Source organism: Panthera onca, chromosome Y (genome assembly GCF_046562875.1).
Source record: "Panthera onca isolate mPanOnc1 chromosome Y, mPanOnc1 haplotype 2, whole genome shotgun sequence".
In the NCBI taxonomy this organism is placed as follows: Eukaryota; Metazoa; Chordata; class Mammalia; order Carnivora; family Felidae; genus Panthera; species Panthera onca.
The window spans coordinates 23,112,483-23,125,098 of record NC_138358.1 but is presented as its reverse complement, the minus strand read 5'-3'; the positions used below and the strand labels follow the sequence as shown (position 1 = coordinate 23,125,098).

The following is a 12,616-nucleotide window of genomic DNA, read 5'->3' as shown; positions in this document are numbered from 1 at the left end:
TCTGGGTTTAAAACCATAACCCTAGGGGTGTCTGGGTGGCTCAGTCAGTTCAGTGTCTAACTCTGGCTGAGGTCATGATCTCATGGTTTGTGTATTTGAGCCTCACATTGGGCTGTCTCCTCCTCTCTCTCTGCCCAGTCCTGCTCTTGAGTGGTCTCTCAAACACACAAACACACAATACCAAAATCAAGAGTCACATGCTCTACTGACTAAGCCAGCCAGGTGCCCCAAATCAATTTCTTTTTAACTCCCAAACAAAATAATGCCTTGTGAAATGTTGCTTAATGGTTTGATGTGCAAACATAATGAACCTATCTCAAGAATGACAAGGATCAATGGTAATTTAACAGTTAGCTTTTATATTTGTACAGGAAATAATGCCCCACACCTGCCAGTTACCTTCTAAGTTTACTATATTTAAGATATTTCAATTTTAATTTTGATGATGACATAAATCTCTAAGTGTAGATGTAGGGAAAATGACATAACAAAAGATACAAAAATGTAAGAGAAAGTAGTGAGATATTCAATAGGATAAAAAGTGAAAAGACAAACACTTGGTTATAATATAGAATTGTAACTCATTCACAATCCTAGGCATTTAGTAGTATTTGGTACATTGTGCTTTCCTACATAAGCAAAAGTAAAAATTTCATTTATACTATTAAAAAAGAAAAGAAAAAAAGGACTAATGCAAAGCAGATACTAAAAACCTTAATTAATTGTGCTCATTTTGGCAGCACATATTCTAAAATTAGAACAATAAAAATCTTAATTACCACTTACCTATGGGGGCAGCCTTGACAAATCTTCTGATCAGCAAAGGAACCTCCCAAGACTTGACTTAGCATAGCTGGATGTCCTAAAGCTTTTAAAGCTTCATCTAAACTATCCACTAAAGAATTAAAAAACTCTAAGGCATCATGTTGTTCACGTAAATTAACCGGTTCACCCCAAAGTCTGAGGAAAAAACAGAATAAACTTAAGTACTATATTATATATCCCCAGAATATCCATATTTTATTTTTCATAACCACAAGAAAAATGTCAGAAATTTAAGTTGAGCCTTAGACAGGAAGTGGAAATAAAGAAATAAACACTATCTCTTGAGTGGCAATGATTACTGAAAGTGAAGCTTACAGTAATAATTATGCTTCATGAAAGGATTATCATGAAACTATGGGTAGCAGGCTTTGAGAATCATGTCCTTTTTATAAAACACTGTATTTGGGCATTCTGAATTCAAGTAAAGGTACCATTAACATGAAAATGACAACTCCAGGGTTGTCACAATTACTAGATTGGCATTTAATTCTGCTTAAATCTTACATGCTATCTTGTAAAGTCCATAGACATTTATTATTAACTAAAGGGATTTTTTTTTTCCAAATGAAAACAGAGAAGAGTTAATATTCTAGAATTAATGTATTCCCAGTAATCCCAATGAATTTAAAATTTAGGCAAGGAATGACTTGCTGGCTCAATCAACAAATTGACATCAACAGATACAATCAAAAGATAATATAAAATAAAACACAATTTAGGCAACCAATCCTGAGAAAAATACCAATAGTGTGAACAACAACAACAAAAAAAAATGAAAACTATTTGCTGCTAACACCCATTTCATCTTGGATGGTATTAATACTTTTTAACAGTAATAGAATAATATATGTTAAGAGGATAAAATATATTCATTTGACCAAAACATGGTAAAATATTAACTGTGCTAAGGAAGTTTATTGTGTTTCATTTGTGTGTGGTGTACTTTTGTAACTTAAAAACTAGGTATTTTTTATTTTTAGATGCTTATTTTTAAAAATTAATTTGGGGGGGTGCTTGGGTGGTTAAGCACCTGACTACAGCTTGGATCATGATCTCACAGTTTGTGGATTTGCCCCACGTCGGGCTCTGTGTGGAGAGCCTCAGAAGCCTGGAGCCTGCTTCAGATTCTGTATCTCCCTCTTTCTGCCCCTCCCTAGCTTGCACGGTCTCTCTCTCAAAAATAAACATTAAAAAAAAAATTAAATTTACATACATTAACATTCAATCTTTTTGGAGCACAGTAATGACTACCACAATCAAGATACCAACAATACTTCAGTCTTTACCCACCGAAATCTGCTAAAGCTACTGTTAGTAGTCAAACTCTGCCATAGCCTTAATTTCTTAAAACCAACTTTTTTTAGTTTTACAGTATTCGAAGTACTGTTCTCCAAAGTTACTTGGATTTGTTCTTTCAACTTTTCTTATATTAAGTGATTGGATCATTTTGAGACAACTGTAGAATCACAGAGTTCTAAGAAATAACACGAAATATGCCATCTATGCCTATAGAATGTCACAATCAGGATATGGATAGTAGTACAAACTCCAATTTTACTAAGATTTCTCTAGGCGTACTTCTACTCATATCTCTGTGGTATTTAACTATATGCAAAACAAAACAAAACAAAACATTTAAAGATTTGATTTTTGAATCGATCTCTCCATATAATGTGTGGCTTCAACTCACGAATCTGAGACCAAGAGTTGCATGCTCTACTGGCTGTGCCAGCCAGGTGCTCCAAGCTATATGCAACAACAACAAAATTTAAAAGGAAAAAAAAATTTGTTTATTTTTGACAGAGAGCAAGCGGGAATGGGCAGAGAGAGGGAAACACAGAATCTGAAACAGGCTCCAGGTTCTAAGCTGTCAGCACAGAGCTCAACACGTGGCTTGAACTCAGGAACTGTGAGATGACCTGAGCCAAAGTTGGATGCTTACTTAGCCCACTGAGCCACCCAGGTGCCCCACAAAAAATTCTTAGATGTTTATCCATTTGTATTTGTGATAGAGCATGTTATCACGTGCGAAAGCAGGGGGAGGAGCAGAGAGAGGGGGACAGAGGATCTGAAGCGGGCTGTGCTGACAGATGTGGGGGCTTGAACTCCCTAGTAATGAGACCATGACCTGAGTTGAAATTGAACACTTAAACTACTGAGCTGCCCATGCGCATCAGTAAGCAATTTTTTACTTCCCTGTGTATCTGTTGTGTCCACCCTATGGTCAAAATGCAGAACAGTCATCACGATCTCTGAAGCACTAATTTACAATCACACCAATCTATCTGCCACTGATTCCTAATGTCTGGCAAACAGTAATATGTTTTTATTTCTAAAACTTTGTCATTTCAAGTATTTTATGTGAAGGGGCACCTAGATGGCTCAGTTGGTTAAGTGTCCGACTCTTGCTTGGTTTTGGCTCAAGTTATGATCTCACAGTTCGTGAGTTCGAGCCCCATGTCAGTCCCTGTGTTGGGCTCTGCATTGACAGCGCAGAGTCTGCTGGTAATTTCTCTCTCCTCTCTGCCCCTGTTTTGCTCCATCTCTCCAAATAAATAAACTTAAAAAAATTTTTTATATGAAGAAAATTATATAGTGTGTACATCTTTTTCACTCAGCATAATACTGAGATTCACCCAAGTTGTTGAAGGTACTAATAGTTCATTGCTTTCTGGTACCTAATATGGATGTACCAATTCATTAAACTTACTGAGTTCTGGAAGAAAGCTTGTTTTTTCCCCCCAGTTTATGGCTATTTAAAGCTGCTTCGAATTACTGTGTACAAGTTTGGTGTCAACCTAAGTTTTCTTTTCTCTGGGAAAATTGTGCATGACTGCAACTCCTGGATATATAAGAAACGCCAAACCACTTTTCAGAATAACTGTATTATTTTACGTTCACAGCAGCAATAGGTGACCCTATTTCTTGGCATCCTAGCCAGTAGCTGATGTTTCCAGTAACTGTAATTTTATCAATATATATGTGTACTGGTATCTCATGTACTGTCATCTCTTTACTTTTAAAAGTATTATTGATTTATTTTGGGAGAGAATGAATGGGACCAAGGGAGTGGCAGAGACAGAGATGAGAGAGAATTCAAGCAGGCTCTGTACTCTTAGTGCAGAGGGGCTCAACCTCACAAACCTAGAGATTGTGACCTGAGCCGAAATCAAAGAGTCAGACGCTTAGCTGACTGAGCAACCCAGGTGCCCCACATCTCTTTACTTTCAACCCACAGCATTAAATTTAAATTTGCATATACAGGATGTATATAATTGGAGTTCTGATCTGACAAGTTACAGCTTTTAACTGGATCAATTTCATTTTATATTACTACTAATATAACTGAATTTAAGCATAGAATTCTATTATTTTATTGTTTGTATATCAGTTTTTTCTTCCTTATCCTTTTGAGCATGACTTAGTTATGTAATTCTACTTCAATGAATATACTGGTTGTTTCAAACTTCTCTTTATTTGAGAATGTACTTATCACCCCTTCACTACTGAAGAATATTTTCCCTGGATATAGAATGTTAGGCTATTTTTCCTACTAGTGTCATACCAAGATATCACTGCAAAACCCAATGTACTAAAGCTTTCTGCCTTTGCTTTCTTCTATGAAAGTTTTATATTTTATAGTTTTATTTGGTACGTTTAGGTTATTTCATCCATTTGGGGTCAATATTAGTACATATGATGTAAGGTAAAGGTCAAATGGTAAAAAAAAAAAAAAAAAGGTTGTTTCTTTTCTATTAAAAAAACTTAAAAAAAAAATTCTTGTTTAGTTTTGAGAGAGGGGCAGAGAGAGAGAGACACAGATTCCAAAGCAGGCTCCAGGTTCTGTGCTGTCAGCACAGAGCCCAACATGAGCTCAAACTTGTGAAGTAGGAGATCATGATCTGAGCCAAAGTCTGACACTTAACCAAAGAGCCACCCAGGTGTCCCAAAAACTTCATTCTAAGATCAGGAGTGAGTCAGGGATGCCTATTTCTTCACTTCTATCAACACAGCACTGGCAGGTCTACCAAAAGATCTCTCTCTCTCTCTCTCTCTCTCTCTCTCTCTCTCTCACACACACACACACACACACACACACACACACACACACACACACACCTTTTAGCTATTTCTTCACTTCTATCAACACAGCACTGGCAGGTCTACCAAAAGATATCTCTCTCTCTCTCTCTCTCTCTCTCACACACACACACACCTTTTAGCATTCAGCAAAAATATAGCCAAGTTGCAGGATATAAAAATCAACATGTAAAACCCAGTATGGGGGTTACTAATTAATGCATATGGAGTTTCAATTTAGAAGGTAAAGAGTTCTGGATTTCAGTGATAGTGCACCAAAATATAAATGTGCTCAATGCCATTGCACTGTAAACCTAAAAGCATTTATTTAATTTATTAAAAAAATTTTTTTTTTCAACATTTACTTATTTTTGAGACAGAGAGACAGAGCACGAACAGGGGAGGGTCAGAGAGAGAGGGAGACACAGAATCCGAAACTGGCTGCAGGCTCTGAGTGGTCAGCACAGAGCCCGACGTGGGGCTCAAACTCATGGGCCGTGAGATCATGACCTGAGCCAAAGTCCCCAAGTCGGACACTTAACCGCCCCAAACCTAAAAGCATTTAAAATGGGAAGCTTTTAAGCTATATGTAACATATATTGTTCTACAATAAAAAAATAATACATTAAAATAGAAACCGAAAAAGAAAAAATACCTAAATGAACCTTCAGCAAAATTTACAAGTTTTGTATATCAAAGGATACTACCAAATGAATGGAGAACAAATCCACACAATGGAAGAAAATAGGTGTACATCATCTATAAGGGCCTAGTATGATGAATATACAAAGAACTGTTACAACACAACTACAAAAAGACAATAAAGTACTTGAATAGACACTTTCTTTTTTTTTTTTTTTTTTAAACGTTTTATTTATTTTTGAGAGAGAGGGAGAGACAGAGCATGAACAGGGGAGGGTCAGAGAGAGGGAGACACAGAATCTGAAACAGGCTCCAGGCTCTGAGGTGTCAGCACAGAGCCTGACGCGGGGCTCGAACTCACGGACCGCGAGATCATGACCTGAGCCGAAGTCGGCCGCTTAACCGACTGAGCCACCCAGGCGCCCCTGACACTTTCTTAAAAACAAAACAAATGGCCAAGAAACATATGAATCCATATTCAACACTACTACTCATTAGTGTAATGCAAATTAAAAGCACAATGAAATGTCACCTCAAACCAACTCAGAAGGTTGTGACAAATACAAAAAAAAAAAAAGAAAAAGAAAAAATGAAAAATAAAATACTGGATGTTGAAAAACACACTTTGCTGGTGGCAAAGTAAAATGATAGAGGAAGTGAAACAGTTTGAGGGGTTCCTGACACTTAAAACAATTACCATGTGAGCCAGCAACTACATTCCTACCATGTATACCAAGAGAATTGAAAACATAAGCCTACACAAAAACTTATACAACATGAATGCTGACAGAAGTACTACTGAAACAGCCAAAGGAAGGAAATTACTGAAATGGCCATCAATTTATGAACAGAAAACCAAAATGTGGAATATCCATACAATGGGATACTGCATATTCCAATACACACTTTGTGATGAAAGAAGCTAGATGAAAATGCCATATTCATATGGCAAGAACACTGGCTTTTTGTGCTGCCTGTGTTGGAAGAAAGGAAAACTAGGGAATAAGTATTTAACATTGCTTTTTGGTCATGAAAAATTTGTGGAACTAGGTAGTGTAATGATGGCACAAACATTTTGAATGCACTAAGCTGCCAAGGAACTGTATACATTTTTAAATAGTTACAATGGTTAATTTCATGTTATGTCAACTTTACCAAAAAGAAAAAAAACACAACAAACACAGCATATTATGTATCTAGAACATAAGTAATACAAAAGTTCAGACAAACTGTAAGCTTGTCTATTAAAAGAAGAAAACTATGAAGAGAAAAACATAAATATATTCAAGTACAAATATATTACAATTTAGTACATTTAAATTCAAACACACCATAAATTCAGGGTCAAAACTAAACCTGTCTATAAATCTTGCTGTATATGAAGAAATACATACATGCACATAAGATACATTATACACGAGTACAAATAACTGAGCGAAAGATTTTAAGATAAAAGGTCAAAGTATAGGATACTATGGTAATTTGGAAAAACAAGTATGACTAGACTACTGACAAAAGTCTTGAGTCAGACACATGATGGGAAAACATAAGTACCGAAAATAACTAGAGATAAGAGAAAGGTATTCGCAAGTGACAGAACTGAAAGAATAAAGGTGTTAATCAGAAGGAAGCATTATATATATACGTATATGCATATATATATATATACACACACACACATAAGACATTCTAACATTTTAATTTAAAGTTAGTATACTGAATCAAAATTATCCCCTATTGATGATTTACCTGAACTGTTTCCAAAATCCTCTGGGCACATAGTACTGTAGTCGAGAAGCAGCTAAATGACCAAAGATGACTTGAAGGTGCCTTAAAACAGCAATATTGTACTCCTTCCTATCTTCTGCCTTACTTAAAGGTGGTTTGTCTTCAAACTGATGAGGATATCCAAATACATCATCTCGGGGATCAACATTACTCTGGAGACAAATAAAACAAAACCCCCCCAAAACAAAACAAAAAGATCACTGATGATCTAATCTAACTTTAGAAGTAAAGTAAGTTGAGACAAATAAAAATAGTGAATGAATAATTTGCATTATTTTACACTTCATGTTTCCAAAGCACACAACTTTTAGTTTATTAATATTAGTGCTTATTCCCATAATTTCACAGATGAATTATCGTATAAAAATCAAAAAGGAATAATCCTGAACATCCACTGGAGGTGGTATAATATAAGAAACAAAGATTTAATTTAGTATCCTACACTGGAGACAAAGGAGTACTTTGTTATAAATAACTTTGTGAAATGAGTTATTTAACCTTCCCAGGATTCAATTTTTCCTCCAGAGATTAACACATTCTTTATAAATTACATGAAATAATTTATGTGACATGATCAGGATTATTAATATACACAGTTAAGACTACCTTTGGTAGAAACAGCAGCATAAACAGAACATCTAAAGGTCTTAATTATGCTACAAAAGCAAAACTTAGTTGTTTATTACAGAGTACTGAATACCCATTTTATATTGTTTCCTCTGTGTCAGAGGGTTATGATAGAAGTAAACAACATCCAGTTCCTGCCCCTCAGAAGTTCGCTATCTAGGAAAGCATACTGGTAAACAGGCAGACAACCACACTGTACTGCTGAAACAACATAAAGCACAGGGTTTATCAAACAGTAAAAACAAATTTGGTATTTTCTCAGTATTATTTTTTTCTTGCTAGTATGTTTAGCCATCTCTATGTTTATTTTTTTATTTATTTATTTTTTTTTCAACGTTTATTTATTTTTGGGACAGAGAGAGACAGAGCATGAACGGGGGAGGGACAGAGAGAGAGGGAGACACAGAATCGGAAACAGGCTCCAGGCTCTGAGCCATCAGCCCAGAGCCTGACGCGGGGCTCGAACTCACGGACCGTGAGATCGTGACCTGGCTGAAGTCGGACGCTTAACCGACTGCGCCACCCAGGCGCCCCGCCATCTCTATGTTTAATTCAACATCTTAGCAGTAACATGAGCTGCAGAACAAAGATTTAAATTCTAATTTTCTTTCAAACACTGGTTCTTAACCAGGTATTGGTGTCAGCACCTCATATGGGGGCTTAAAAAAAACAAACGGTAAAAAGGAAAAAAACTAAACAAATTCAGACACTATGCCTGGGGAGTGTTTTACTGGATATAAGAAGAGTAGGCAGGTATATGTTTTGGAATCTCCACAACCACTAGACTGCTAAACTAGTTTTGGTCAGTGAAGGAAAGAAGTGTAGGAATAAGGATGACCCATCCACTTACTATAAATAGAATATTTTCTATCTTCTCTACTAATTCCTATGAAACTTGTAGAAAGGAAAAAGTAAAAGAAAAATAAACATTTTTGATATAAAAAACTAAAGTTAAGTTCTCCATGTTAATGTATAAAAAACTACATTCCGGGGCGCCTGGGTGGCTCAGTAGGTTGAACATCTGGCTTCGGCTCAGGTCATGATCTCACGGTTGGTGAGTTCGAGCCCCATGTCGAGCTCCACGTCGGGCCCTGTGCTGACAGCTCAGAGCATGGAGCCTGCTGTGGATTCTGTGTCTCTCTCTCTGCCCCTCCCCTGCTCATGCTCTTCCCTATCTTTCGAAAGTAAATAAACATTAAAAAAAAAACCAAAAAATTAAAAAAAAAAAAAACAAAAAAAACTACATCCCAGTTTTATTTACTCTGATCTGCCACTAAAACTTTTCTATCTATACACTGAATACTCTCGATAGCATGATAATGTATCACTGTTTAATAATATTATTAACAGGACCATATGGTGTTATTTAAAGTAGCAAACAAGTTTGATTTTGTACCAGAAAAAGCAATAAAGTGAGAAAAACTTTATTAAGAGTCTCCTAAAAATACACACAGATGGTAAAACTGATCATATAAAAGGAACACTAAATAAAACAATATACTATCAAAGGTTAAAAATATCAAAATACAAATTATTTTAAAATAAAGATACTTGTCACTTTACAACACCAAATTTTACTTAACACACGGCACAAACATCCTGCTTTAAAAAAAACACAGAACTTGCAATAGACATTATCCCTAGTTTCAGCAATCAGACAACAAAATGAAATAAAAGGCATCCAAATCAGCAACAAAGAAATCAAACTTCTACTCTTTGAGGAGAACATGATTCTATATATGGAAAACCTGAAAGACTCCACCAAAAAACTGCCAGAACTGATAGATGAATTCAGCAAAAGTTGTAGGATATAAAATTAATATACAGAACTCAACTGCCTTTCTATACAACAATAATAAAGCAGTAGAAAGAGAAATTAAGGAATCAATTTCACTTACAACTGCATTTACAATACCTAGGAATAAACCTAAACAAAGAGGTAAAAGAGCTGTATGCTAAAAACTATAGAAAGCTTATAAATAAATTGAAGATAAAAAGTAATGTAAAAACATTTCATACTCCCGGACTGGAAGAACAAATACTGTTAACATGTCGATACTGCCCAAAGCGATCTACATATTCAATGTGATCCCTATCAAAATGACAACAGCATTCTTCACAGAGCTAGAACAATCCTAAAGTTTGAATGGAAACAGCAAAGATTCCAAAGAGCCAAAGTAATGCTGAAAAAGCAAACCGAATTGGAGGTATCACACTTCTGGACTTCAAGCTGTATCACAAAGTTGAAATCATCAAGACAGTATGGTACTGGCATAAAAACAGACACAATGATCATGGAACAGAATAGTGAAGTCAGAAATGGACCCATAAACGTATGGGTAAACTAATCTTTGACAATGCAGGAAAGAATATCCAATGGAAAAAACAGTCTCTTCTGCAAATGGTGCTGGGAAAACTGGACAGCAATATGTAAGAGAATGAAACTAAACACTTTCTTATACCATATACACAAAAATAAATGAAGAAATAGCTGAAAGACCTAAATATAAGACAGGAAACTATAAAAATCCCAGAAGGGAAAACTGGCATCAACCTCTTTGACTTTGGTCACAGCAATTTTTTAATAGACATGTCTCCCAAGGGAAGGGAAATAAAAGCAAAAATGAACAAACTGGACCCTATCTAGATAAAAAGCTTCTGCACAGCAAAGGAAACAATCAGCAAAACTAAAAGGCAACCAATGGGATAAGTAGAAGATATCTGCAAATGACATATTTATTGGATAAAGGATTAGTATCCAAAATCTAAAGCACTTTTGAAATTCAACACCCAAAAAACAAATAATCCAGTGAGGAAATAGGCAAAAGACATGAACAGACACTTTTGAAAGGAGATATCCAGATGGCAAACAGACACATGAAAAGATCCTCAACATCACTTATCATCAGGGCAACACAAATCAAAACACGATGAGATACTACCTCTTAGCAAGTCAGAATGCCTAAAATTAACTGAGGAATTGACAGATGTTGGAAAAGATGTGGACAAAGAGAAACCCTTGTGCACTTTTGGTGGGAATGCAAAGTGGCTGCAGCCACTCTGGGGAACGTTATGGAGGTTTCTCAAAAAATTAAAAATAGAACTACCCTATGAAGCAGCAATTGCATACAAGGTATTTATCCAAAGTATACAGGTGTGTTGTTTCGAGGGGCATAAGCACCCCAGTATTTAGCAGCACTACTGAATGTATAGCAGCACTACTGAAAATAGCCAAACTATGGAAAGAGCCAATGTCCATCGAATGACAAATTGATAAAGAAGATACACACAATGGAATATTACTCAGCAATCAAAAAGAAAGAAATCTTGCCATTTTCAACATTGTAGGTGGAACTGGAGTGTTTTACATTGATTGAAATAAATCAAAGGCAAATATCATATGATTTCACTCCTATGTGGAATTTAAGAAACAAAACAGATGAACATAGAGGGGAAGGCAGGAAATACAAGATAAAAACAGAGAGGGTGGTAAACCATAAGAGACTCTTAAATACACAGAACAAACTGAGGGTTGTGGGAGGGAAGTTGCATGGTGGGGAGGACTAAATGGGTGATGGGCATTAAGGGAGTATTTGTTGGGATGGGACTGGGTGCTAAATTAAAGTAATGAATCACTAAATTCTACTGCTGAAACCATTACTACACTGATGTAAACTTACATGGATTTAAATAAGATTCAAAACAAAACAAAACAAAAACAATATAAAAACCAACTGGATTTGACGTGGAACTCTACTCAACAATAGCATGTACCTTCTTTTGAGGTGCACAAGACACATTTTCCACAAAAAACCGTTTGTTAGGACACACATTAAGTCAACAGATTTTAAAGAGATAATATATTGTACAAAATATCTCCTCCAAACACAGTGGGATGAAGTTAAAAAGAAATGATCTATCAAGCTATAAGACATAGAGGAAACTTAAATGCATACTGCTAAGTGAAAGGAAGGCAGTCTGAAAAGATTACACATTGCAGGATTCCAAGTATGTAACATTCTGAAAAGGCAAAACTGAGGAACAGAAATATCAGTGGTTTCCAGGGGTTGGAAGAGAGGGACAAACAGGCGGAAAGGAGGCGATTTTTATGCCAAGAAACTATTCTGTACGATACTTTAATGATGACCACATAACATTATTCCTTTGTAAAAACTCTTACAACATACAACACAAAGAGTGATCCCTAATGTAAACTATGGACTTTAGTAAATAAATGCGAAAATATTGACTCATCAGCTGTAACAGAAATATGAAACTAATGCAAAGATACTTATAATGGGGAAACTGAGAGGTGCAGAGGTATGAAAAAAAATCTCTGTATTTTCTGGGAAATTTTTCTGTAAACCTAAAACTGCTCTAAAAGAAACTCCACCGGGCACCTGGGTGGCTTAGTTGGTTAAATGTTCAACATCAGCCCACGTCATGATATCCTGGGTACCTGTCTCCCTCCCTCTCTCTCTGCTCCTCTTCTGCTTGTTCCCCCTCTCAGAAATAAGTAAACATTAACAAAAATTAAAAGCAAAAAAAACCAAAACCAAAAACAAAAAAACCCTATTAAAAAAGAGAAAATTTCAACTTCACTTTTAAGTCTGTTAGATGATAAGCACTAGGGTAAGCCACAGAGAGTAGCTCA

At 35.8% G+C, this 12,616-nt stretch overlaps 1 protein-coding gene across 9 annotated transcripts in view; it reads right to left on the bottom strand.

The window, feature by feature from the left end:
* Positions 1-12,616, bottom strand: part of LOC145715080 (ubiquitin carboxyl-terminal hydrolase 9X-like) — a 173,803-nt gene that overhangs the window by 29,190 nt on the left and 131,997 nt on the right. For all 9 annotated transcript variants that reach the window (XR_014137099.1, XR_014137101.1, XR_014137100.1 and 6 more), the window contains 2 exons: positions 7,297-7,487; positions 787-960 (listed from right to left, as the gene is read on the bottom strand). Coding sequence is in view for 5 of the 9 variants with exons in the window: in XM_081794666.1 (XP_081650792.1) it covers positions 787-960; positions 7,297-7,487 (365 nt within the window). In the remaining 4 variants the exon portion in view is untranslated. The remainder of the gene's footprint in view (positions 1-786; positions 961-7,296; positions 7,488-12,616) is intronic.